Here is a 26,314-nt window from a genome sequence, read left to right as displayed (position 1 = left end):
ATGGTTATCTCCTAACCCATCTCGTAGCGATAGAAAGAAGCTGCCATGAGTTAAGGAGTTCAGGCAAAAGTGAGGAAAAACTCCCCCAACCCATCGAGGGTCAAATTAGTGACCAATCGGGATTGTTAGGGATACACCCTAGCAGAATGTGCACGGCAGTCAGGCAGGCAGGCAAAATATGTGAGATAAACCTTTTTGTAGCTTACACTCAGTAAAACAGATACACTGTGCTAGTTAAATAGTTTATTCCAGTAAGAGTTTTAGCATAGTCAAACAGTCCATATATCATTGACTAGTTCAGTCCATCCGGAGATTATTCAGTTGCAAAGTCCAGTGTCGAAAAAGAGGCCAGTATATTTACAAATATCAGTCCAGTAATATATCTCCTCGCAGTAGAGATACGAAGAAGTCAAACCTCCTTTCTTCCTTCGACGTTCAAAAACTCAGCAGCAGGGAACACGCAGTTAGCAAAACAGCAATCCAGCAGGTTCTCTTGCTCCCTCTTATGGCGGTTTCACAACCGCACCCAAAATTACATGCCTTGTTATTCCTAACATACTCCCCTTTTGGGTAATATAATAATATATATATCTATTTACAACCTTAACCCATAGTCATCACAACTTTCTTTGTGTTTGACTGAACCTTGGGCTTTCATAAATTGATCAGCAATATTTTCTTCAGTCATACAATATTCCAGTTTTATTAAACCATTTTTTACAGATTGCCTTACATTCAGATACCTAAGATCCGTATGCTTAGATCTCATTTTCACAGCAATATTTGTAGCCATCCGTATGGCTGCTTGATTGTCCTCATATACTACAATGGAAATATTAAGTTATTCCCATATCCAATAACAACTGTTTATACAGAATTAAATCACTACATAATAAAGATAGACATGAAAATTCTGCTTCCATTGTGGACATATGTGTTGCTGTCTAATTGACCTCCAACCAATCAGTGCTTTTCCTAACAGTATAGCCATTCCTGAAGTTGATTTCCTAGTGTTTATGTCTGTTGCAAAACCTGCGTCAGCGTATGCACTTAAAATCAAATCATCTTTTGGCTCCAAATACAACACATAGTCCTTTTAAGATATCTTAAGATACACTTTGTCGCTTGCCAGTGTCGTTCAGTAGGTTCAGCCTTGAATCTTGCCAATTGATTAACGCTATAGGCAATATCTGGCCTTGACCAATTACTAATGTACGATAAACTACCAATTAGCGATTGATAGTCTTATTGAATTTTGGACTTTGAGCATCAGTGTGGCCAAATTCCTGACTCATTGGAGTTTTTGCCGGTTTACAAACTTCCAACTTGTATGTTTTTAGTAATTGATAAATCTTATCCTCTTGAGATATCTTATAGCCACCTTTGGTTTTATTTATTGTTAATCCTAGATACTGTTTTATCTCTCCTAATTGCTTTAATTTTATCCTCTTACCTAATAATATTATTTCAGTAGCTTCATTATTAGTTTTTGTAATTAAGGCAATATCATCAGTAAACAACAATAACAATGACACTGTTCCATTTGTCTCTTTCTTAAATACACATGGATCAGCTAAACCTGCTTTAAACCCTATTGTTTAACTCCTTAACAATATATTGGTTCCATTCATAACCAGATTGTTTTAATCCATAGAGACTCTTTTTAAGCTTCTAACAGTCATTATCTGTTTTATCATCCTTAATTCCTACAGGTTTCTTTAGGTATATAGTGTGCTGCAATGGTGCATGCAGATAAGCAGTTTCTACATCTAAGTGATTTATGATATAGTTTTTCTTAGCTGCCCACACTAAAGCTGCTCTCAGGGTTCTTGCTTTTAGACTCGGTGCAAATACTTCATCATAATCACATGCAGTTTGATTAAATCCTTGAGCTACCAACCTAGCCTTATGGGTAAGAGTCCCATTTTTACCTGTTTTTAATTTAAATATTCATTTACAGCCAATGGACTTTTCACCTGGAGGTAATTTAACATTTTCATAAACTTCCATTTGTTTCAATGAATTTAGTTCCTTCTCCATCGCTCTATGCCAATTCTCTTAATCCTTTGCAGGATATATTCCAAGTTCTTCAACAGTAGTTGGAACTTTACTAACTTGGCAAACTACACTTGCTTGGTACCTGTCTGGTGGTCTGGTTTCACGTGTTGAATGTCTAGGTATTACAGGGCTTACAGGTGGACTTTCATGTACTACCTGTTCCTGGTTATCTATTTCTTCCTGTTCTGGTCCTATGTGCTCTTCCTGTACTTCCTCTTTAATTGTACTCTTATTACTGATATGTTATTTTGGTCTTTTGTAGGTTTCTATGATTACATCCTTACTTGAATCTTGCTCCAGTTTTTTCCCATCCTACATGTTCAAGGAATTGTGCACTAGCACTACAGCTAGATGTACCTTTTTCCCAGAATCTGTATGATTTGTGATTAGATTCATAACCTACAAAGAGTAACCTTTTAGCCCTATGCAGCCCCTTATGTCTCAGTTGTGTAGGAATATGCACCCATGCTGGTGCTCCAAATGTGTGCATGTAGCTTAGGTGAGGTTTTCTACCATGCCACCGTGTGAATGGTAATTCACCTGTTGTTGAGTTAACAACATTATTCAATATATGATTACTACACATTATTGCTTCTCCCCACAAAGTTTCAGGTAATCCTGAATCTGACAACATAGTACGAGCCATTGCTTGTATTGTTTGGCCTCGACTTTCTATAAAGGAATTATGAAATGGCTTTCCCAGTTCCGTTACAAACTTTTTGACCATATGCCTCTAAACATTAGCATTAGCATTGAGCAGAATAATTCTCCTGATTTTTTTTTACATACTTTGATTAAACATTTTAAAACCAAAATAAAAAAAATTAATACAGACTAATGTAAAGGGAGAAACATAAATAAATCAAAGAGAAAGCTAAAAGTGCAAGAAAGAAAGAAAAAAGATTCAGACTTCCATTCTTCTTTACGGCAGCATTAATGCAACGGTACCTCTCTACTCACTGGTTCTGGGAGGCGCAATGAGTACTAAAAATGATGAGCACCAAATGAGCCACATGACTAATATGTCGCCATTTCTTTCGGCTGGAAAGGGCAGCAAGATATGAGGCATGCCTAAACTAATATTAGGTATCCTTCCTTCACAAACACACAAAGTGGGCGGGGGGGCAGAATCACATTTCAATGCTCTAAAGCTTTGCAAGTAGAAGCTGGCACAGGAAAGCTTAGCTAGAAACCTTTTTCCCTAGACTGCTTGCATTTTTCTAGCAGGACGTATAACGATCTGTAGTAGATTACACCCAATTCCAACAGCGGAAGCAACAGCGATAAGCAGCCAGGCGTGGGTGATCCTCAGACCTGAGACGCAGCCCCTTTACTGCTCCTTTCAAGGCTCACGCAAGGCTGAAGAGTGGCAACGTCACACTGTCCTCGAGCAGCCATTTGAGGCCCGCTTCTGTCTCTGCTGCTCCGGTTCTACTCACCTTAGCTGGAAAAAAACTTCATCATCCACCACGCCAAAATAATCATGAAGACTGGTGACAATGCCAGTAAAAACACGCTGCTTCTCTCCTCCCTAAAAGCAGAGAAAAGCACTGGAATTACTTGGCCGAGAATGAGCTCAAATGACTCTCCTCGGATAATGACCACGCTGTCCGAGGCCAACCAGCACGTTCCCTAACGCTGCAAGTGGTACCTTTGTATGAGCCTAGTTCACTTTCCTTATCATTCTTTGGAACTCTGAACCACCCAGGGGGCTCTTTTAGGTGGAGAGGACCTCAAGCCTTTACCCACTTCCTAGTCAATCAGCTCCGCTTTATGCCTTCTGCATCGGCTCTTTAACACTGGCACTAAATGCCATGGACAATTAAATGCTAAGTCACTACTCAGATGTACAGCTCTTCCTTTTAAGGTTGAATAACCCAACTTCTAACTTCCCTTTTCTGTCACACTTGAAGCATTTTATGCAGGTTAAGCATAAACGTGCACCTTCTGACACAATGCGCATGAGCACCTGCACAACGAGTCTTGTGACAGTCTTGGGAGAGAAATAAAACACAGGAAATGAAGAGTTCAGGCCATATATTTGTGCTGTTTCGCCTTTGCCGTTGCTGCATCTTCTCCCTGTAGCTAAAAATCATCCGTGCCTCCACTTTTATCAAAGCCGGAAGGAGTTAAAGCCAGGTGCCTGAAATATCAGGCTGAGCGATGGAGATTTCCAGAGGGTTTTTACCTCACCTCTGGCTGAGTTTCGGCCTAAGAGAGAACGGACCGGTTCCTGTTTCCAAAATATAAAGTTCTTGGCACAAGATCAGAAGTGACCAGAATCACCTTGTAACCTGAATCTTTTTGTAGAGGTAAAATCCCCAAATTGTCCCTTATCAAGAGAAGGAAAAAATATCAGGATATCACCGCCTGGCAACTAAGAAACCCATCAGAGAAAGCCAGTGAATTCTCTACCTGAAGATGCCGTGTTGCTTGAATGATATCTGCTGAAATGGGAGGATTTAATAGACCCGGGGCAGGTCCCAGTAGAGAGGCTGGCTGTGCTCCTAGGAAAAAGGACTGGGTGTCAACAACATTGGAATCCACTTGAAATCAACTATTAGGAGGCAATGGATACATTTTTTTTTACCAATAAATAGTATTCTGTAACCATTCTAGCCACATTCTTTTCCATACAACTACAACTTCAGCCTTGTTATATTTCTTTCCCAGTGAAAGTAATAGAAGCCTGGAGACGGCCTACATAACTTTCAAATGTTGCATTATTCGATTTGGCCACAGATCCAACCCTATGTAGTATTCACTGACTACACACTGGTAGTTGCAGCCACATGAAAGGAGTCCATGCTTATAGTTCAGTTTAGCAAGCATACTCTACTCTTCTCACTGTATTGTCCCATTTGGGAATCAGGAGTTTGGCTCCCAAAAGAGAGCCAGTTTGGTCTAGTGGTTAAAGCATCAGGCTAGAAAGCAAAAGATTGTGAGTTCAAGTCCTGCTTTATCCATGAAAGCCAGCTGAGTGACCTTGGGCCAGTGGCGCTCTCTCTGCCCACCTCATTTCACAGGGTTGTTGTTGCAGGGAAAATAGGAGGAGGAAGGTGTGTTGGATATGTTCACCCCCTTGGGTGGTAGTCCTTGACTTACAACCATTCATTCATGACAGTCCTAAGTTAACAACGGCACCGGAAAAAGTGACTTTGGACCAGTTTTTACATTTACGCTCTTTGCAGCATCCCCATGGGTCATGTGGTCAAAATTCAGGTGCTTGCAAACATCATGTATTTATCACAATTCCATTGTCCTGGGATCATGTGGCCATTATTTGTAAGCTTCCCATCTGGCTTCCCAAAGGCAAAGTCTGATTTACTTGCATGATTTACTTAACAACTGCAGTGAGTTGTTTGTCAATTATGGCAAAAAATGTCCTAAAATGTGCCAAAAATCACTTCACTGCCTTCTTAGCAACAGAAATTTTGGAATCACTGTGGTCATAAGTCAAGGACTACCTGCGTTTGTAAAAATAATAAAGGCATAAAAATAAATGCAAATAAAAAGCATACTTTGTCTCCTCTGAGAATCATAAGAGTTAAAACCAATTTAAAGGTGCCTTAAACAGGAGTCCTCTTGAATCCCCGTCTCATTCAGCCCCTTGGCATCAATCTCTTAATCACAGTTCACAACTGGTTGATCTTGAAAAATGCTCCCTCCCTCCGCCTGCATTCTGTCTCTGCCACGGGGACCAACTTCTATACATCACAATGGATTATCTATAGCAATTTCTTACCTTTGCCCTCTGAAGGCTGGAGACTTGGCTCTCCACCTCCTGGATACGTCGCTGCAGCTGCAGGTTGCACCTCTCCAGCTGGGCCAGCCTCTCCATGACCCTGGAGATCTTCTCCAGGGATTGGAGACCCGGTGCTGACAGGTGTCGGGTGGCTGGCTGTTGTGCCAAAAACTTCTCCTCTTCCAGGGTCAGCCTTGGCACGCCGGTGTTTGAAATTTGGTGAATTTTCAGGTTGGCTTTCTGCAGTTTGGCCGAACGGCTCTGAAACTCAACTGGTTGATCTTGAAAAAAGCTCCCCCTCCGCCCACATTCTGCCTCTGCCACGGGGACCAACTTCTACACATCACAATGGATTCTCTATAGCAATTTCTTACTTTTGCCCTCGGAAGGCTGGAGACTTGGCTCTCCAGCTCCTGGATACGTTGCTACAGCTGCAGGTTGCACCTTTCCATCTGGGCCAGCCTCTCCATGACCCTGGAGAGCTTCTCCAGTGATCAGAGACCTGGTCCTGGGAGATGGGGCTGAGGGCTGGCCCTGGTTGTGACTAGAAAATGAACCTCATGCAGAATTCTGGGATCGGCAATCTCCACAAATAATATTTTCTCTGGCCCTCACAATGTATTATCTATAGCAATTTCTTACCTTTGCCCTCTGAAGGCTGGAGACTTGGCTCTCCAGCTCCATGATTCGATGCTGCAGCAACCGTTTCTAGTAAATAGGTGCAAATCCCACCTCTGATTTGAATTCTGTTCTGATGCTTCAGTTCCATTACAGATAGTCCTCAACTTAATAGCCATTCATTTAGTCACTATTCAAAATTACAAGGGCACAGGTAAAAATGGTTTATGATCAATTTTTCACATGATCATTGCAGCCTCCCCATGGAGAGGTGATCTAAATCCGGACACTTAGCAACTGGTTCCTATTTATGACGGGTACAATGTCCCAGGATCATGTGATCCCTTTTGGGGACCTTCTGACAAGGAAAGCCACTTAGCAACCATGCCACTAACTTAACAACTGCAGTGATTCAACTGGCAAGTATGGGGGGAGAAAAGCTTGCAAAACAGAGCAATCCCCCCCCCCCCGCACACACACACAAGAGTTGTGCTTAGCCACGGTAATTTGGAGCTCCATTGTGGTCATAAGCCAAGGACTCCTTGAAGGACAAGCAGGGGGCAGATCTCAGACTGGGCCATGGGCATGAAAGAGAGAGAGAGGGAAGAAGGGAGAGAGAGGGAAGGAGGGAGGAAGAGAGGGAGAGAGAGAAAGAGAGAGAGGTTGTGTTGCCATAAGAGGAATTTATTGGTTTATATAGAATTTTGGTTTACTGTGAACAGTCAACGCACTGATCTCTGCTTGTTCAACCACTGCTGTTCGACCTCTCTACCACGAGAATGGCAAACCCGTAGCTGGACAAGTGGGGTCCTGTAGTGGTGGCATTTTAAATTTATTTTACTACTGGTTCTGTGGGCGTGGCTTGATGGGCATGGCAGGGGAAGGTTCCTGTAAAATCCCCCTTCCCTCCCCATCCCACTAACCTGCTTTCCAGCTCTGTTCTCCTGTGCAGGGCAACCAAAGAAGACCCAGCCAATCAGCTGGGACTCAGGAGGCGGAGAATAGATGGGGGCGGGGCCAGTCAGAGGTGGGATTTGCTGGTTCTCTGAACTACTCAAAATATCTGTTACCAGTTCTCAAGAACTGGTCAGAACCTCCTGAATACCTCTGAGGTGCTGTCCAAATAAGTTGGACCAACTTATGCAGCTGGTCCTTAGTTCATTCAGAGAGTGTTCGAAGTTACAAAGGCCCTGAAAAAAGTGACTTATGACCAGTTTTTACACTAAGGACCGTTGCGGCATTCCCATGGTCACAGAATACAAATTCCAGTGTTTGGCTCGTATTTATGGCGGTTGCAGTGTCCCAGGAGGTCATGGGATCCCCTTTTGAAACCTGCTGGCAAGCAAAGTCAACGGGGAAGGCAGATCCCCTTTACAACCGTGTGACTAACTTAATAACTGCAGGGGGCAGTGCCAAGAAAGGTCATAAAACAGGGGGAGGAACTCCCTTAACACATTTCTCACTTAACAACTGAAACGTTGGGCTCCATTCTGGACGTAAGTTGAGGACTTCCTGTAATTTGCTCTAAGTAGGGTGATCAGTGGGAAGAGACAATGAGAATCGAAGCCTAAACAGATCCAAGCGCTGGAGTGGCGGGTTTCCTTTTGCACTGAAGGCAGCCCAGAGATGCTGGGAATTACCCACAGGAAGGAGCTTGGCTCTGATCCAGCAAATTTGTACCAATGTTTTGATGCAAATACTGGAGGGTTCAAGGAGTTTAAACATTTTGAGAGGGATAGGAAGGCCGTGTGTTGTTTCATAAACTTCGTCCCCGCTTCATGAAAACTTTAAAGAAGGACTGGAGAAGTTGCTCTTGGCTCTAACGTGCAGAGAGAGAGAGAATGTCTGAAAGGAATCGTCTAGGTTGGGTTGGCCCAAGCGCTTTCTCTTTCTGCCCGGCTCTCAGTTAAGTGGAGTGTTGGTTTGCTTTGTGGGATTGTGAGCACGAGTCTCGCTATTCCCAGTTAACAGACTTGGGATTCTGGGACTCGAAGTCAGGGCCGTTCTGAAGCTCAGCAAGTTGGAGGAGGCTGCTCTGAGATGAGTCTTTGGGACTAAGGGAAGGATTGTCTCATTTCCTTTTGGCTGCTTCCTCTCTCACAGTGTGTGTGTGTCTCTCTCTCCTCCAGAATGAGCGATCCCTCTGGGGAAGATTGAAGAGGCGGTTTAGAATAACAAGGGCGTCTGTAAGGCGTCAAGGAGCAATCCAAATCACAGTGACCAGTAACACCACTAGTGACACCGCACCCCAAAGCCGGCACCGTTGGTAAGTAAGGATAGGATGCTGGACTTATTCAGATGTAGGACTGCCCTTCCATGAAGTGTGGAGTCTTGGATACTGATCCCTGAAAGAATGTGGGGTCTGCTCCTGTTTGTGATAGATGTGAGATTAATCAGTGACCTTTTAGCTCTACAAACTACTGGATTCAGTTCTGGTACAATAGGAATTAATACAATAGCAATCATCTTTCTAGACAATCCAATGCATGGCTCTACGAGTTATTGCAGGAAGAAATAATGCAACGTCCAAAGAGCAGAGCTTGCTTGCTTACCTGTCTATGTGTTTATGGATTTATATCCCGCCTTTATTATTTCTATAAATAAGTCAAGGTGGCAAACACGCCTAATGCTTCCTCCCCGTCCTCTTCTCCACAAGAACCTGGGAATCTTTGGGATGGGGGAGACTGCCATTCAGTTGGCTTTCATGCCTAGGGCGGGACTAGAGTTTCCAGTCTCTTGATTTCTAGCCTGATGCTTTCACCATTATCTATCTACCCAACTTGCTGGCTGGGGAATTCTGGGAATTGAAGTCCATGCATCTTAAAGTTGCCAGAAGTTGAGAAATGCTGTGTTAGAGTGTGCAGCTCTGACAATTTAAGGAAATAGAAACAGTAGAGCCAAGCCTTTGGTTTAATAAAGCTGCTCATTGCTACATACACCCAGGCACAATAAGTGCATTTACTTTGGGGTGGGGTAACCATTAGGTGATGGTTGCAACGCTCTGAAAAATAGACCTTGCATGATGCAGTTTTGTACCTGTTGGTTCTCTTCCACATCTGTGTTTCCTCTCTGTAAAGGTGGGTTTGTATTTTACTAAGTGCCAGCACAAATGATAAGAGCAAGAAAAGCAGTTTTGAACTGTAAAAATGCACAAAGTAGCTTTGCACAGCCTGATAAAAACCATCCAAAGCACTAATTAAGGAAAAGAAATAGAACCCTCTTAGAGGTCTCTTTACAAAGCAGACAAGGTGATTTCATGTTGAGATGAAATTGTCTTTCCCCTTAAAGCACTGTCCCATCCCCCCAAATTTCAGCTGGGGTGGGGTAGAAATAGCAGATTGCTCTCCCTAGGCTTGGAAACATTATATTTGGGTGGGGTGGGTGGCCTTTCAGGGCCTTGGGGGTCCAAGTGATAGAAAACACTTTGGTTTAATATAACATTAAATAAAACCTTTACAGCTGCTATGTTTTGAAAAAAGTGAGATTATTGAGACCCACTGTTAGGGATATACCCTAGCAGATTCTGCAGGGCAGTCAGGCAGGCAGGCAAAATATGTGAGATAAGTGTTTTTGTAGCTTACACTCAGTAAACCAAATACACAGTGCCTATTAAATAGTTTTATTCCAGCAAGAGTTAAAGCATAGTCAAAACAGTCCATATATCATTCACTTAGTTCAGTCCGTCCAGGGAGTATTAATTTGCAAATTCCAGTGTCGAAAAAGAGAGGTCAGTACACTTACAAATATCAGTCCGGTGATATATCTCCTCGCAGTAGAGAGATATGCAGAGCTCAGAAACTCCTCTTTTCCTTCAGCAATTCTTCAGTAGGGAAATACGCAGCTAACAAACCATACAATGTAATCCAATCCAGTAATTGTCAGTAATTGCCAGCAAACTGTCAGCCTCACGTCAGCATCTCTTGCTCCCTCTTATGGTGGTGTCACACCACACCCAAAATACATGCTTTGCAGTTTTAAAGTGACACACACTTAAACTAACAATGATAGTTTATATATATTATCTTACCGAAACTACGTTAGGTAACCTATGTTATACCTAACACCCACAAAGGTAGCTTGTTGTGCAAACTGTTTGTCCCTTTCCCCCATGTTTGTCTTGATTCCACCAACCTCCCCTCAGACATCACTGAGAGTCATGGGCTTTGAATATTCTTCAGCAGAATATCAGCAAGGCCTGAGAGATTCAAAGAGGAACCAAAGCAAGGCAAATGAGACCTGCGTTTGTTTTCTTGGAATTGAACTGAAATGAACTGAAAGGCCTTGGGATTCTTCCTAGCAAAAAGGATATTGCTAATATATTCACTCCCATGAATCTTTTTTGATCCTTTTGCGGACAGAACAAATGGTGTAAACAGAACAGCCTCCCATTGGGAAATCCCTACTTTGCGGAATGTAAAAGGTCTTCTTGTTTATTTTATTTTAATTGTTCAGTGTTCCTTTTAATTAAATAAATTTGATATTCTCTTCTTTTCTCTCTCTCTCTGCCCCTCCCTTTGTCTTCCCCCATTTGGTGCATGTAATTGTATCACTTCACAGATGACACTGTATTTTTTTTCATTGAAATTGTATTTTTTTAGTATTTTTAAAAGATAACTATATATGTGGCTGTTTGAATATATTTATTGTATTGTATTTAAATAAGGAAAATGAAATGTTTTGCAGACTGAAAAATCTGAACCCGAGTTGAAAAAAATTGTTTGAAAATCTCAATTCAATGGAACATAGTACCAAAGCTTTCCAGGGCTGTATCATTTAATGCCGCACGGAAGGATGCCCATTTGAAAAACTTTTTGTGGAGATATATGGAATCCTTATGAGAGTCTGCTAAAATAGAAGGTCTTTAGGGAAATGCAGAGTCCCCAGACTTTAAAAGAAGATCCTGTTTCTGCTTGAAATTGCGATGTTTCCCCCTTATGCCTTGGGATTTAGAAGGGAGAACAGGCAATAGTGGACGCATCCATGAGAGTTTTAGGATACGTGGAAATGCCGGACTGAGCAATAGATCAGACCAAGATGGAAAGAATTTGGTCTTTGCTGGTGGGTGCAGGTAATATTTTGTTTAGCTGGGAAAGTGTCTGCCCTGCTCCATTCTGGCTGGTATCTCCTTCTGCAGAGAAAGAGAATGTGCTTCTTAAATGGAGAGAATTGTAATCCAAATGAGGCTAGGTTGCAATTCTGCTTTAAGAAACCAAGGATTTGAAGTAGCTTTTGCATTGTGATGCTAACCAAGCCAAAGGAGCTGGATTTAAAATATGCATTGTGAAGTGGAAAAGGGAGTACATTCATTTCTATTCTCCCTGTAACGAAGATGGGAGTTTGTGAGAGGAAGTATTGGCCCATATATTGATTTCAAAAATCATACATGATCTATGAAGCCCAGGACAGAAGGTTGCAACATGGAAGGATGTAGGCGGCCCAACTCCGAACAGCCAGCTCCCCACTTTGACAAGAAACAAGACCAGGTCAATGAATAAGGCAGAGAATAGAAAGAGTGTAAAGGACCAGAAGCCGGCCAGCTCTTAATTTATTCCGGCTCAGTGATTCCTATATTAAACCATCAAAACAATCTGTTTTGTGTCCGGTTGGTTTCAACTGCACGCTGAGAAGATGCGAGGAAGTGAGCGAAATACGAGCACCCCTCCCGATGTACTAAACTTGGGGCTTCATCTTCAGTTCATTTTCTAGGCACAACAGCATCCTACCCTATGCCTGGACCAGGTCTACGGTCCCTGGAGACCCTCTCCAAAATGCTGGCGACAATTGCAAAGCAGGAGAAGCAAAGCAGGCAACTGAAGCAGGAAAATCTAATCCTGAGGCACAGAATCTGGGCCTTGGAGAGGCCGATCTGCATCCTGGAACAGGAGAAAGGAAGGAAGAGCCATAGCTAATGAATTGTGATGTATAGAAGTTGGTCCCCGTGGCAGAGACAGAATGGAGGCGGGCGGGATGGGTGGGGTAGGGAGGGAGCTTTTTTCAAGATGTACCAGTTGAGTTTCAGGGCCTTTCAGCCAAACTGCCCATGCCTGGACCAGGTCTCCACTCCCCGGAGAACCTCTCCAAGATGACGGAGAAAATGGCTGAAGTACAAAAGCAAAATTGGCAAGTGAAGCAGGACAGTCTAATCCTGCCGCACAGAATCCGGGCCTTGGAGAGCCAGGTGCGCAGCCTAGGATAGGAGAAGGTCAGGAAAAAGCTATCGCTGTCTCTCCAAAGGTGACCAACTTATTTACGATTTAACATTTGAACTATCTATACGGCAGGTATGGAATGTATTTAAAGAAGGAAAATAAAATGTTCTGCAGACTTTTAAAAATCTGAATTGTTATTTTTTAGTTCAAATTGTACAAATTTTTTTTAGTATTTTTAACGAATTACTATATATGCAGCTGGGAGTTTGCATTTATTGCATTATTGTACTTACTGTATTTATAGTATTATTGTATTATATTTGAGGAAAACAAAATGCTTTACACTCTTTTAAAAATCTGAACCCGAGAGTCGAGAAAAATGGTTTGGGAAGCTAAATTCAGTGGAACGTGGCCCCAAAGCTTTCCAGGGCTGAATCGTTTCATGCCGCACGGAAGGAGGCCCGCTTTCAAACACTGTTTCTGGAGAGGCGTGGAATCCTTTGCAGTAGAGGGGTGGCGTGTCATGAGTCAAGCGGAGACCTGCTGGGTCACACCAGGGATCCATCTCAACTTGAAAAGATCAACCAGCAGGAAAACGTGGTGCTGCAGGGGAGAATCGTGGAGCTGGAGTCCCAAGTCTCTGGCCTTCAGAGGGCAAAGGTAAGAAATTGCTATAGAAAATACACTGTGAGGGCCAGAGAAAATATTATTTATGGAGAGTGCCGATCCCAGAATTCTACATGAGGTTCATTTTCTAGGCACAACCAGGGCCAGCCCTCAGCCCCCATCTCCCAGGACCGGTCTCTGATCACTGGAGAAATTCACCAGGGTCATGGAGAGGCTGGCCCAGCTGGAGAGGTGCAAGCTGCAGCTGCAGCTGCAGCAACGTATCCAGGAGCTGGCCGAACTCGAAAAGATCAACCAGCAGGAAAACGTGGTGCTGCAGGGGAGAATCGTGGAGCCGGACAGCCAAGTCTCCAGCCTTCAGAGGGCAAAGGTAAGAAATTGCTATAGAGAATCCATTGTGATGTATAGAAGTTGGTCTCCGTGGCAGAGGCAGAATGCGGGCGGGGAGGGGAGGGAGGGAGCTTTTTCAAGATCAACCAGTTGAGTTTCAGGGCCTTTCGTCCAAACTGCAGAAAGCCAAGCTGGAAATTCACCATAAGCGTCAAATACTGGAGCGCCGAGCCTGCACCCTAGAAGAGGAGGAGTTGTTCATTTCCTAGGCACAACAGCATCCCACCCTATGCCTGGACCAGCTCTACGGTCCCTGGAGAACCTCTCCAAAATGCTGGTGACAATTGCAAAGCAGGAGAAGCAAAGCAGGCAACTGAAGCAGGACAATCTAATCCTGAGGCACAGAACCGGGCCTTGAGAGGCCGATCTGCATCCTGGAACAGGAGAAAGGAAGGAAGAGCCATAGCTAATGAATTGTGATGTATAGAAGTTGGTCCCCGTGGCAGAGACAGAATGGAGGCGGCGGGATAGGGAGGGAGCTTTTTTCAAGATCAACCAGTTGAGTTTCAGGGCCTTTCGGCCAAACTGCCCATGCCTGGACCAGGTCTCCGCTCCCGGAGAACCTCTCCAAGATGACGGAGAAAATGGCTGAAGCACAAAAGCAAAATTGGCAAGTGAAGCAGGACAGTCTAATCCTGCCGCACAGAATCCGGGCCTTGGAGAGCCAGGTGCGCCGCCTAGAATAGGAGGTCAGGAAAAAGCTATCGCTGTCTCTCCAAAGGTGACCAACTTATTTATGATTTAACATTGGAACTATCTATATGGCTGGTATGGAATGTATTTAAAGAAGGAAAATAAAATGTTCTGCAGACTTTTAAAAATCTGAATTGTACTTTTTAGTTCAAATTGTACAGTATTTTTTTTAGTATTTTTAACGAATTACTATATATGCAGCTGGGAGTTTGCATTTATTGCATTATTGTACTTACTGTATTTATAGTATTATTGTATTATATTTGAGGAAAACAAAATGCTTTACGCTCTTTTAAAAATCTGAACCCGAGAGTCGAGAAAAATGGTTTGGGAAGCTAAATTCAGTGGAACGTGGCCCCAAAGCTTTCCAGGGCTGAATCGTTTCATGCCGCACGGAAGGAGGCCCGTTTCAAACACTGTTTCTGGAGAGGCGTGGAATCCTTTGCAGTAGAGGGGTGGCGTGTCATGAGTCAAGCGGAGACCTGCTGGGTCACACCAGGGATCCATCTCAACTTGAAAAGATCAACCAGCAGGAAAACGTGGTGCTGCAGGGGAGAATCGTGGAGCTGGAGTCCCAAGTCTCTGGCCTTCAGAGGGCAAAGGTAAGAAATTGCTATAGAAAATACACTGTGAGGGCCAGAGAAAATATTATTTATGGAGAGTGCCGATCCCAGAATTCTACATGAGGTTCATTTTCTAGGCACAACCAGGGCCAGCCCTCAGCCCCCATCTCCCAGGACCGGGTCTCTGATCACTGGAGAAATTCACCAGGGTCATGGAGAGGCTGGCCCAGCTGGAGAGGTGCAAGCTGCAGCTGCAGCTGCAGCAACGTATCCAGGAGCTGGCCGAACTCGAAAAGATCAACCAGCAGGAAAACGTGGTGCTGCAGGGGAGAATCGTGGAGCCGGACAGCCAAGTCTCCAGCCTTCAGAGGGCAAAGGTAAGAAATTGCTATAGAGAATCCATTGTGATGTATAGAAGTTGGTCCCCGTGGCAGAGACAGAATGCGGGCGGAGGGAGGGAGCTTTTTTCAAGATCAACCAGTTGAGTTTCAGGGCCTTTCGTCCAAACTGCAGAAAGCCAACCTGGAAATTCACCATAAGCGTCAAATACTGGAGCGCCGAGCCTGCACCCTAGAAGAGGAGGAGTTGTTCATTTCCTAGGCACAACAGCATCCCACCCTATGCCTGGACCAGCTCTACGGTCCCTGGAGAACCTCTCCAAAATGCTGGTGACAATTGCAAAGCAGGAGAAGCAAAGCAGGCAACTGAAGCAGGACAATCTAATCCTGAGGCACAGAATCCGGGCCTTGGAGAGGCCGATCTGCATCCTGGAACAGGAGAAAGGAAGGAAGAGCCATAGCTAATGAATTGTGATGTATAGAAGTTGGTCCCCGTGGCAGAGACAGAATGGAGGCGGGCGGGATAGGGAGGGAGCTTTTTTCAAGATCAACCAGTTGAGTTTCAGGGCCTTTCGGCCAAACTGCCCATGCCTGGACCAGGTCTCCGCTCCCCGGAGAACCTCTCCAAGATGACGGAGAAAATGGCTGAAGCACAAAAGCAAAATTGGCAAGTGAAGCAGGACAGTCTAATCCTGCCGCACAGAATCCGGGCCTTGGAGAGCCAGGTGCGCCGCCTAGAATAGGAGGTCAGGAAAAAGCTATCGCTGTCTCTCCAAAGGTGACCAACTTATTTATGATTTAACATTGGAACTATCTATATGGCTGGTATGGAATGTATTTAAAGAAGGAAAATAAAATGTTCTGCAGACTTTTAAAAATCTGAATTGTACTTTTTAGTTCAAATTGTACAGTATTTTTTTTAGTATTTTTAACGAATTACTACATATGCAGCTGGGAGTTTGCATTTATTGCATTATTGTACTTACTGTATTTATAGTATTATTGTATTATATTTGAGGAAAACAAAATGCTTTACGCTCTTTTAAAAATCTGAACCCGAGAGTCGAGAAAAATGGTTTGGAAAGCTAAATTCAGTGGAACGTGGCCCCAAAGCTTTCCAGGGCTGAATCGTTTCATGCCGCACGGAAGGAGGCCCGTTTCAAACACTGTTTCTGGAGAGGCGTGGAATCCTTTGCAGTAGAGGGGTGGCGTGTCATGAGTCAAGCGGAGACCTGCTGGGTCACACCAGGGATCCATCTCACCTCCCACCCAGTTTGGGACGAGCGGCTGAGTTTGGGAGCAGCTGGCTTCCAGTTGCATCAACTAAGATGCTTGTGTCCATGTTTTCAATTGCATCCATTTAGAAAGGCGGTTTAGCTTCTAACAATCTGATGCTGCCCACATACATCGGATTCCAATGCCCATAATCCCCAGTCATTTCTGGTTGGTGCTGAACAAGATGCTTTTGGGGGGCACAAGTCACTTTTTCAGGGCCGCTCTAAGTTCAAACGGTGACTAAATGAGTTGAGGCGTGCCTGTAACCCAAGGCTCTTTAAAATAGCCCCAGTGTCCTTCTTGAACTATGTGAATTACATTTTGTGTGTGTGTGTTTCTCTCTCTGTGTGTGGCAGGTTCCACAATCACAGCTGAAATCCAAGGGCTGATTGATGCCTGCGTGAAATTGACTGGCATGCCTGACCTCGCCCTTTCCTTCCTGGAGAAAATGAGAGGGGAAAGACCCCTCTCGCCCACCCGTTTTATCAAATTCCCTGGCTTGCCCTTCCATAGCCAACCATCACGGTGCCCATATCCAAAACAGGAAGCCGGCCAAACCTTCCCCACGAGTCGTATAAAGCAGTAAGAGCAGAGCGTCTGTGTTCTGTTTAGCCACCAAAGGTCCAAAAAAGTTGGCGTAGGTCACTTTGGTTCTTCGCCTCCTGGTGGTTACTGAGGTTCCGCCACGGTTTATTTCCCGGCCTGCAGAGATGGACAGGAATTAGGAACACCTCTGGGTGGCGGGCATTCCAAGGGGGAGGTGCAGCAGCTTTTCCTTAAAATAAGGGAAGGGTCTTGTGGCAGGAAGGGGGGTGAGAAGAGTTTACATCTTTGAAAACGGGGTTGGGGAACAGTGTCAAAGAGAGAAGACCAAAGCACAACGTAGTATAGCTACGGCTGAACAGGGCACTTCATTCCCAGCAAGGGAGTAGCAAAATGCTTCCCAACCTTGACAACTTTCAGACCTGCGGACTTCAATTCCCAGAATTCCCCAGCCAGTTTCAACTCTAAAGTTGCCAAGGTTGAGAAGCCCGAGGAAAGCACCACCAGCCTAAAAACTTCCAGCTTTTATCCTTCCCCTTCAGAACCCAAGATTGTTGGAGGATGTCAGTTTCCACCTGTGTGCGGTTCAAGCGGTGGGAATCTGAACGCATCCTGTCCTTCGTCCCTCCTGATGGGAACCTCCACTCGCTCTCTTATCCCGTCAGCGCTCAAGAATAAGATGGATTCTTCCAGCAGTTTGAACTTTTCCCCCGTTATGTCCGGGAACCAAATTCTACTAGAGAATTCTACCTTTGGCGTCATACAAGTATCAGGACCAGCATCACCCCGCATCTCCTTGGTACAGTCCCTCTGGATGAGGGTCTCAAACATGTCGTGGTGCAGGGGTCTCTTTTACTTTTCTGTATTCTGCACAGTAGTGGATTTTTTCATCTGTGCAGATGCAGATAGATAAACTCAACAAGACGTCCATAACAAAGTACATTTATTGGGTCATCAGGTATCCTCATAACTGACATTTGTGACAAAGTTCTTCTCTAATGACCAATCCTTTGCATATCTGTCTTGTAGCAAAAGATGGTTATCTCCTAACCCATCTCGTAGCGATAGAAAGAAGCTGCCATGAGTTAGGGAGTTCAGGCAAAAGTGAGGGAAAACTCCCCCAACCCATCGAGGGTCAAATTAGTGACCAATCGGGATTACAGATGTGGCCGCGTGACATGAACTACATTTCCCAGGATACCTTTAACTACATTTACCATGATGCGTTCCCTTAAGGGGACTGCTCATAATTCCTAAGTAACTATCCAATTCCCATAGACTGGCTGGGACAGCACAGGGCAGATTGAAGACCTGTGGACTTCAACTCCCAAGATTCCCCCGCTAGCCATGTTGGAATTCAAGCAGTTTCCTGAACGGGTTAAACCAGGCAGAAAGGGCAAACTCAGAATGGCCGAAGGGCCTTTAATCTGGAAGAGGAGAGATGCACAGGCATTCTTGGATGTTGTCCCTGCCTTGGTGAGAGGGTTGCCCACCAACCTCGCCTGGCTGGGGAATTTGAAATCCCCAAGTCTTAAAGTTTCCAGGTTTGGGGAATAATACTGCTTTTGTGAGAAAGCAAAGCTGCCAAGGTTGGTGGGCGTTTGGTGGGCAACCCTCTAATCAAGGCAGGGACAACATCCAAGAATGTTTATGCATCGCACCTCTTCCAGATTAAAGGCCACTCTGAGTTTGCCTTTGCTTGCCTGGCTTAACCAGGAAACTGTTTTTGTCACCTTCCTGACCTTTTCCCAGGCTTTTCTCTGGGCAGGTGGGGCACCCTTCTGATGAGAGCATTGGGCGACTTCCATCTGCCAGGTTTATTTTCTACGGTTTTAAAAAAAGGGAATTTGGAAAAGAAAGATTGTGACGATGGGGGATGCTAGAGGGCAGTTTCTGACTCCCTTTTCTCCACATTGAAGAGCAAAATGAAGATGAGGCGGCAGCACCCAGGGAGGTGCCTTTAGGAACATGGACGCCATGGGCACCAGGTTGTCTCTGCTACTACGGGAGTTACACCGCATTGGGTCCCCGATCGTTTTATGAGAATCGTTTTATTTGTAGCTCAGGGTTGAACTGTGGGGTTCTTGGTGCTCTCTGGGCTTGGTGGTTTTCTCGCAGATGCTCCACTGCCCAACTAGATAGCATCATCAGTGCTAGAAGGGTGTGGGGTTTGCTCTTTGTTTATCTATGGTGATTTGCCCGTCTGTGCTGGTGGGAGCGTTCTCGGTGCTTCCTTGAACCACCCAGCCTAATCAACAAGCAAATCGAGGAACCAGTAAGAACACCCCCACCAACAGTGACAGGGCAAAGCACCAATACATACACAAACAGCAAACCCTTCTAGCACTGATGCTGTTACCTAGCTTGGTAATGAAAGCCTGTCGAGAAAACTGTCCTGAGCTAGGCTTCCCCAAAAAGCACTGAGCGGACTCTTTCTCCCAGCAAAACCCCTTTTATTAAAGGAAGGTGAATTGCTTGCGTTCACTTTCAGCCAAAGGCCTGGCAAACAGTCTTTCAACCTTATCTACCTGATCTACCTTGGAGAGCTGCCAAGTAAATATTTCCAAACATGGTGCTGACAAGGAAGCACAGAGTTTCTGAGGTGCACAGGCAGATCTTGATACTGCTGCAATGAACAAACTGTTTCCTGCAAAAGCCCCCTCCTCTTTTAATCCCTATGGGAGGAGCCATTCACTGGCCACCTGTGGCTTTACTCCCACATCAACCCTTAGTTCATAATTGTTCTTTTCTTTTGGCAGTTCTGTGCATGCGCACACTGGGAACAGGCTCCAGCTGCTCTTCGGCCTCACTGCTGTCCGACTCCGAAGGCAGCTGATAATTGCTAGACTGCCCTGGCCCCATCCCTACCTCTGACGCAGAGCCCTCATCTGAGCCTTCCTCAGCCTCCAGGACTGGCCCAGGTTCTTCCCCAGCTTCCTCACTGTGTGACTCTGCTGCCAGCTCCGCCAGCCGCTGGTGGGCCACAACAAAAACAGCCCAGTTCAGCGAGCACCAAGTCCCCCACGGTTTGATGAGATGCTAACAGCTGATGGCTGTGGTGGACTGGCAATTGAAAAATGATGGGAGACGCAGGGAAGACGTCTGAGCAACTGCCAGCCCCGAGAGCCCCCGGGTAGCAGTATTTATTAAGAAAATGCAAATACAAAATCAAAACAATGACTTCAACATTAGCTCAGCAACATTATCTAGCTAGGCCTCAGCGAAGGTGATAAAGTTCCCGTGAGAAAGCAGGGCACCAAAGGTCTCATGGGAATGGCTCGGATAGGTACTGTGAACTCCCAGCACAGATTCCTGGTCTCTGAGCTTTAGCAGATCATAACAGGATCAAACTCTCATCATAAAGACACTACTGCCCTCATGAGGAGCGCCAGGATACCCCCAGATCTTACAAAGCTGTACAAGAACTTGCAGAATATGATGGATATATTACCACATTCCCTCCTTTTTTATTTATTCAAAGATAGGGGTGTTTCAGTGGCAAAATACACAGTTCCTCGCAAACTTGGTTTCGTACACTTTAAGGCTGAGGCACACATTTGAAATAGATTAGGAATACATTGAATACAGCAACATAACATAATAAGTGTAATAACAATTATTACAACTAATTGAAACAATAAACGTAACCATGAGCTGTCAGGAAGCCAATCCCATAGCAAAGCCCAAAGTGACTTATTGAAGCCATCTTTCCCTGCTTCGTGTTCAGCTATGCGGTCTTCCATATCATGAACAGTTCTTGTAATGTTAGGCTCATAATTATGTACAAAAACACAACAATGTAAATGAATTAAAGCACAAACTCCTAACATTATATCTAAAGCATAAAGTAACTTGGCGAATTTCAGACACTTCTTCATTTAACATCTTAATATTCTCAACAGTATCATAAAACATAGCAACAGTAAAATTATTTAAAATATGAATATCTCTATAGTTCATAGCTATTCCAAAAGGTGGGTACATGCATACAAAGCTAACAATTAGTTACATTTAAACTCTTTGCTGCAATCCGAACGTCCTTGATGTAGGAATTTTCCTTCGATAAATTATCACCAAGGTCTCTAGTTTCTGAGATAATAGCAGCTCTCCGCCTCCGCATTAGAGTCCGTGGAGGCATAAGACGAATGGAAAAAGAAGTTGTGTAAAGTAACTTAGGCAACTCCAATTGACACCAATATTGTCCATAGTCTGAAACAGAAACATTAAACAGAATCAGAGTTGTAGCACAGGCTGAAGATATAATATCCTTATCAGGTCCCGAGTAAAGAATGTCTTGACCCTTATGCCAGGACCAATATGCTGGAAAAATCAAAAGATGCCGCTGTTTGCAGATTAATTTAGTCCGATTCCCCAAAGGAACCTGCTGCATACAAGTTGATAACCTCAGATAAGCAGTCATCTTTTCCCAGCTTTCACAGCGCCACGCCTGGACTGCCGGCATCAAGAGAATCAGGAACCACGGAAACACCATCCTGAGAATCAGGAACCTCAGGAACGGAATCAGGAACCACAGGAACGCCATCCTGAGAATCAGGAACATCCTCACTGGCACCTCGCGAAGGCGCTAGAATGATCAGGCCGGATACATCACCAGGAACCCAACGAATTTGACCAAGATGTTCTACTGCTGCATAACCACGTCCCCACGTAATCAGCTCAGCGGGAACCCATGCCGGATCCGGAAGGAATCGCACCAACACTCGAGGCCTCACTGCATCTGTAGAAGGGGAAGAAAATGCCTGCTGGCCGCGCCGCAGGGGGTTACCAGACAAATTTAAAAATTTAAAGTATACAAAGCAAGATTTAAATGATCTTGAATTGCCGGAAGCCCCAGGAGCTTCCCTCCTTTTTTATTTAATTTAGCTAACATGTTCTTGAGCGTGCCATTATAACGCTCCACAATAGCTTGTCCTGTGGAATTGTATGGAATTCCAAATTTATGTTCCACGGACCACTGTTTGCAAAACTGATCAAAGACTGTGCTCCGATAAGTCGCACCATTGTCTGTTTTTAAAGTTTGAGGCGCATCAGCGACTGAAAATGTCTTAATGCAATGATTGATGACATGTTTAACCGCTTCACCTCTTTGAGGAGTAGCCATTAGAAATCCTGAATAAGTATCCACAGTCACATGTATATATTTCCAAGGTGCAAATGATGGATACTGAGTAACATCCATTTGCCAAATCATTGAGGGTTTCAACCCCTGGGGTTGACTCCCATAGGAATAGCCGTGCCTTGCTTTGAACAAGTTGGACATTGTTGAATTATGGCAGCAGCTTCTGCAGCAGTAAGCTTGAATTGATGTGCCAACGCTTTAGCATTTTGATGAAAATAACTATGGCTGTCCCATGGCTGGACAGTGAGAACTGAAGTTACAGCACTGTCAGCTTTGGCATTGCCTTGTGATAAAATTCCAGGTAAATTACTATGACTACGGATATGGGCAATAAAACACACATTCATACGCTGCTCCAAACATTCTTGCAACAACAAAAGCAAACGTAGAATATTAGGTGATATTCCAGGAGACAAATAAGAACCTGCTACAAAGGGTAACAAATTATATACATACAAAGAATCCACTATTAGATTAAAATCCTGATTTTGAAAATTTTGAAAAGCCAAAACCACAGCAGCAAGTTCTGCCTGTTGGGCAGACTTCTGCTCTGATGTCACTTTTGTATGCCAAATTCCAGATTTATCTTTCCAAACACAAGCACCAAAAACTTTCCCTCCATCAGTAAAGACTGTAGGAGCATCTGATATAGGCTGATTTACTGATTTAGGTCACACCCTGTCCCATTGATCTCTCATTTTGCTGACTTTGACCCCCCCAGGAGCCCGACATTGCGCTTTAAAATGTCCAGGCTTCCCGCAATTGAAAAAGTTTCTTTTTTAGCATTTCCTGCCTGGAGAGCCAGAACTAAAGTCTCCATGTTAAAAGTCTGACTCCCCACCTTTCTACATGCGTTTATCAAATCAGCGATCTCTCGCTTCCACACGTAATAAGTGGATTCAGGATCTTTTTACAATCTGCATTTGCCTGTTCTACTGCTAACTTCAAAAGCAATTCATTCCGGGCAAATTGATTGTCAATTTGCCTTCAATAGCCACTTTCAATCTGCTAATGAAATTTTCATAGGGTTCATTGTTCCCTTGTTTGATGTTAGTAAAGGTCTTCTCACCACCTTCGCGGCCAGGGAGGGTCCCTACGGCTTGTAAAATTAACTGTGGGAGAAGAACGAACCCCTCCTCAGGCATTCTATCTCTCTGTTGATTTAAAGCAACATCCACACCAATTTCTACTGGATTAAGTTGAATCTCCACTCCAAAATCTACCAAATCATCTCCTGATAATTCCCCTCTATTTGTTGCTTCTTGAATAGCTGCAGTAACTGCATCTACTTGAACTCTTAAAGGCAAACTCTTCTCTTCTGACAAAGTATTTTCAGTGCCTGACAGCCCTCTGGATTTATCTGGAGGTGCTGTCGGTGGCAATATACGTACCGCATTGTAAGGCGGCAAACCTTCTTCGGGGTGATAGGAGCGGTTGTTCATGCGTAGCTAATGCATCCATAACCACCCTCCAGGTTAACAAAATTGAAGAAGGGGCACGAGGCTCCTCGTGCAAAAATTTCCCTATCTTTCTCCAGCGCTCTACTTTAATACTACCTCCCTCTGGATAACACGGAATATGTTTCCAAACATACTGTAATAAGTCCTCTATTTCTTTCTTTCCTACTTCATGTCCTCTACTATGAACTCCAAACTTAAAACTATTCCCAGCGATCTCTCTCATTTCCCTAAGGTGCTTTGTCTGAGCTTTCGAGAGACCTTCCCCCATACTCACGAAAAGAATCTGTCTCCGTCCAGCGAAGAAGATGAGGGCCCAGTCGACGTCCGCGACGATGAGTATAGGATGCGGGAAACGTATAGCTTTCAAGCTATCACGCCAAAACGTATAGCCTTCCAAACTATCACGTCGGGGTCACCACTTGTGGTGGACTGGCAATTGAAAAATGATGGGAGACGCAGGGAAGACGTCTGAGCAACTGCCAGCCCCGAGAGCCCCCGGGTAGCAGTATTTATTAAGAAAATGCAAATACAAAATCAAAACAATGACTTCAACATTAGCTCAGCAACATTATCTAGCTAGGCCTCAGCGAAGGTGATAAAGTTCCCGTGAGAAAGCAGGGCACCAAAGGTCTCATGGGAATGGCTCGGATAGGTACTGTGAACTCCCACACAGATTCCTGGTCTCTGAGCTTTAGCAGATCATAACAGGATCAAACTCTCATCATAAAGACACTACTGCCCTCATGAGGAGCGTTTGTGATACCCCCAGATCTTACAAAGCTGTACAAGAACTTGCAGAATATGATGGATATATTACCACAATGGCCAGAAGATGCCAGTCTTCAGGCCATGCTTCTTCTTTCCACATGCTCTTGCTGTGGTGCCAACCAGGGATTAGTAGCTTACAACTCCCCTTGCTATGACGACACTCTTCTTTTCCCAGTTTAACGACCACCCCAGTCTATGTAAAGCACAACATCAGCTCCCTCGGACACTTTGAGATCACTGTGGGGCCCAAACAGACCATGGGGAAGGCGGTGGAGGGGGTACTGGGAACCAGCCAGATGCCCAAAGGAATACTTAATGCGACCCTCACACCTTCACAGGGGACACTCACGTTTGATCCTGTCGCAAAGGGGAGGAAGTAGAACCTTCCGTCCAGTCTGGTTCTTGGGAGGATCTGCCTGTCATCTTTTCCTGTTGTGGGCGAAGGAATGGCAGAATCTGGGGGCGGAGTTAAAAGAGGGATCAGATGCCTAGAATCCTTACCTGGCCACAAGCGCACTAGGCCCAGCCCCTCTTGAACTGCATTGACCCTTATTTAACCCCAGGCAGGTGTTGACTGTTAGTCGAGAAGATTCCTGTGCCTAGGCTGTTCAGCAATAAACCGCTTTAATTGGAAGCTTTTCATTGGAGGGGACTGTCCCCTTTAGTGGGATGGCTCTGGGGGTGGGAGAGGAAGGCAGGGCAACAGAGGAGATGGATTACAGGAAGTCCTTGGCTTACGACTTCAATTGATCCCAACGTTTCCGTTGCTAAGCAAGACAGTTGTGAACTGAATTGGGCCTCATGTCAAGACCTTTCTTGCCACCGCTGTTAATTGAACCTGGCTTCCACCCTGGACTTGGTTTCTCAGAAGCTTGCAAAAAGGGGACCCCATGAACCCAGGACAGGGCAGCCGTCATAAATACAAGCCAGGGTCCAAATTATGACCGAAGGGATATCGCGACTGTTATAAAGGTGGGAAATGGTCATGTGACTTTCTTCAGAGCCATTTGAATGGTCATGAAATGGTTCACCTGTAAACAGTAAACAGGAAGTGGAGGGTTGGCTCTATCAGCCTTGGAATCATAACCCCTTAAATGGCAGCTCTGAAAGGGAAGGCGACAGTGAGAATGGAGAACTGACCTTGTTTGACTCTCCTGGGCCACTGTCTACCCAAAGGGTTCCCCAAACTTGGCAACTTTAAGACTTGTGGACGTCAACTCCCAGAATTCTCCAGCCAGAGAATTCTGGGAGTTGAAGTCCACAAGTCTTAAGGTTGCCAAGTTTGGAGACCTCTGGTCTACCCCTTCAAGAATGGGAGATTACAGCCAGACATTTAGCTATGATAAGTTTGGCTGTTTGCTATCCTGCCATCTTGCACTGGAAAAATTCTGAAATGGCTTTCCCAATTCCGTTACAAACTTTTTGACCATATGCCTCTAAACATTAGCATTGAGCAGAATAATTCTGATTTTTTTTTACATACTTTTTGATTAAACATTTTAAAACCAAAATAAAAAAAATTAATACAGACCAATGTAAAGGAAGAAACATAAATAAATCAAAGAGAACGCTAAAAGTGCAAGAAAGAAAGAAAAAAGATTCAGACTTCCATTCTTCTTTACGGCAGCATTAATGCAACGGTACCTCTCTACTCACTGGTTCTGGGAGGCGCAATGAGTACTAAAAATGATGAGCACCAAATGAGCCACATGACTAATATGTCGCCATTTCTTTCGGCTGGAAAGGGCAGCAAGATATGAGGCATGCCTAAACTAATATTAGGTATCCTTCCTTCACAAACACACAAAGTGGGCGGGGGGGCAGAATCACATTTCAATGCTCTAAAGCTTTGCAAGTAGAAGCTGGCACAGGAAAGCTTAGCTAGAAACCTTTTTCCCTAGACTGCTTGCATTTTTCTAGCAGGACGTATAACGATCTGTAGTAGAT

At 44.5% G+C, this 26,314-nt stretch overlaps 1 protein-coding gene and 2 long non-coding RNA genes across 4 annotated transcripts in view; 1 reads left to right on the top strand and 2 right to left on the bottom strand.

Annotated features, from left to right (window-relative positions):
* Window positions 1–11,119, top strand: part of LOC148125018 (uncharacterized) — a 16,430-nt gene extending 5,311 nt beyond the window's left edge. The window contains exons 3-4 of one of the 2 annotated variants that reach the window (XR_015744613.1): window positions 8,551–8,687; window positions 10,979–11,119. This is a non-coding gene — a long non-coding RNA (uncharacterized LOC148125018). Of the gene's footprint in view, window positions 1–8,550; window positions 8,688–10,599 lie in introns of both variants that reach the window. The other variant, XR_015744612.1, reaches the window with a different exon arrangement.
* Window positions 1,359–5,647, bottom strand: LOC148125019 (uncharacterized). Its single transcript, XR_015744614.1, has 2 exons — window positions 4,474–5,647; window positions 1,359–3,589 (listed from the first exon to the last, which is right to left on the bottom strand). It is a non-coding gene; the product is annotated as an uncharacterized LOC148125019 (long non-coding RNA).
* A 6,806-nt stretch (window positions 11,120–17,925) lies between the features above and the next one.
* The window catches only part of LOC148125015 (uncharacterized), a 26,078-nt gene continuing 17,689 nt past the window's right edge, over window positions 17,926–26,314 (bottom strand). Inside the window, exons 6-7 of the mRNA XM_087938753.1 lie at window positions 24,717–24,823; window positions 17,926–18,823 (exon numbers count right to left, since the gene is read on the bottom strand). Coding sequence (XP_087794879.1) covers window positions 24,787–24,823 — 37 coding nt within the window. The 3' untranslated portion in view covers window positions 17,926–18,823; window positions 24,717–24,786. The remainder of the gene's footprint in view (window positions 18,824–24,716; window positions 24,824–26,314) is intronic.

This window comes from Pseudonaja textilis, chromosome 9 (assembly GCF_049901715.1).
Source record: "Pseudonaja textilis isolate UNSWEBS1 chromosome 9, rPseTex1.2, whole genome shotgun sequence".
Classification (NCBI taxonomy): domain Eukaryota; kingdom Metazoa; phylum Chordata; class Lepidosauria; order Squamata; family Elapidae; genus Pseudonaja; species Pseudonaja textilis.
This window is presented reverse-complemented; position numbering and strand designations above follow the sequence as displayed.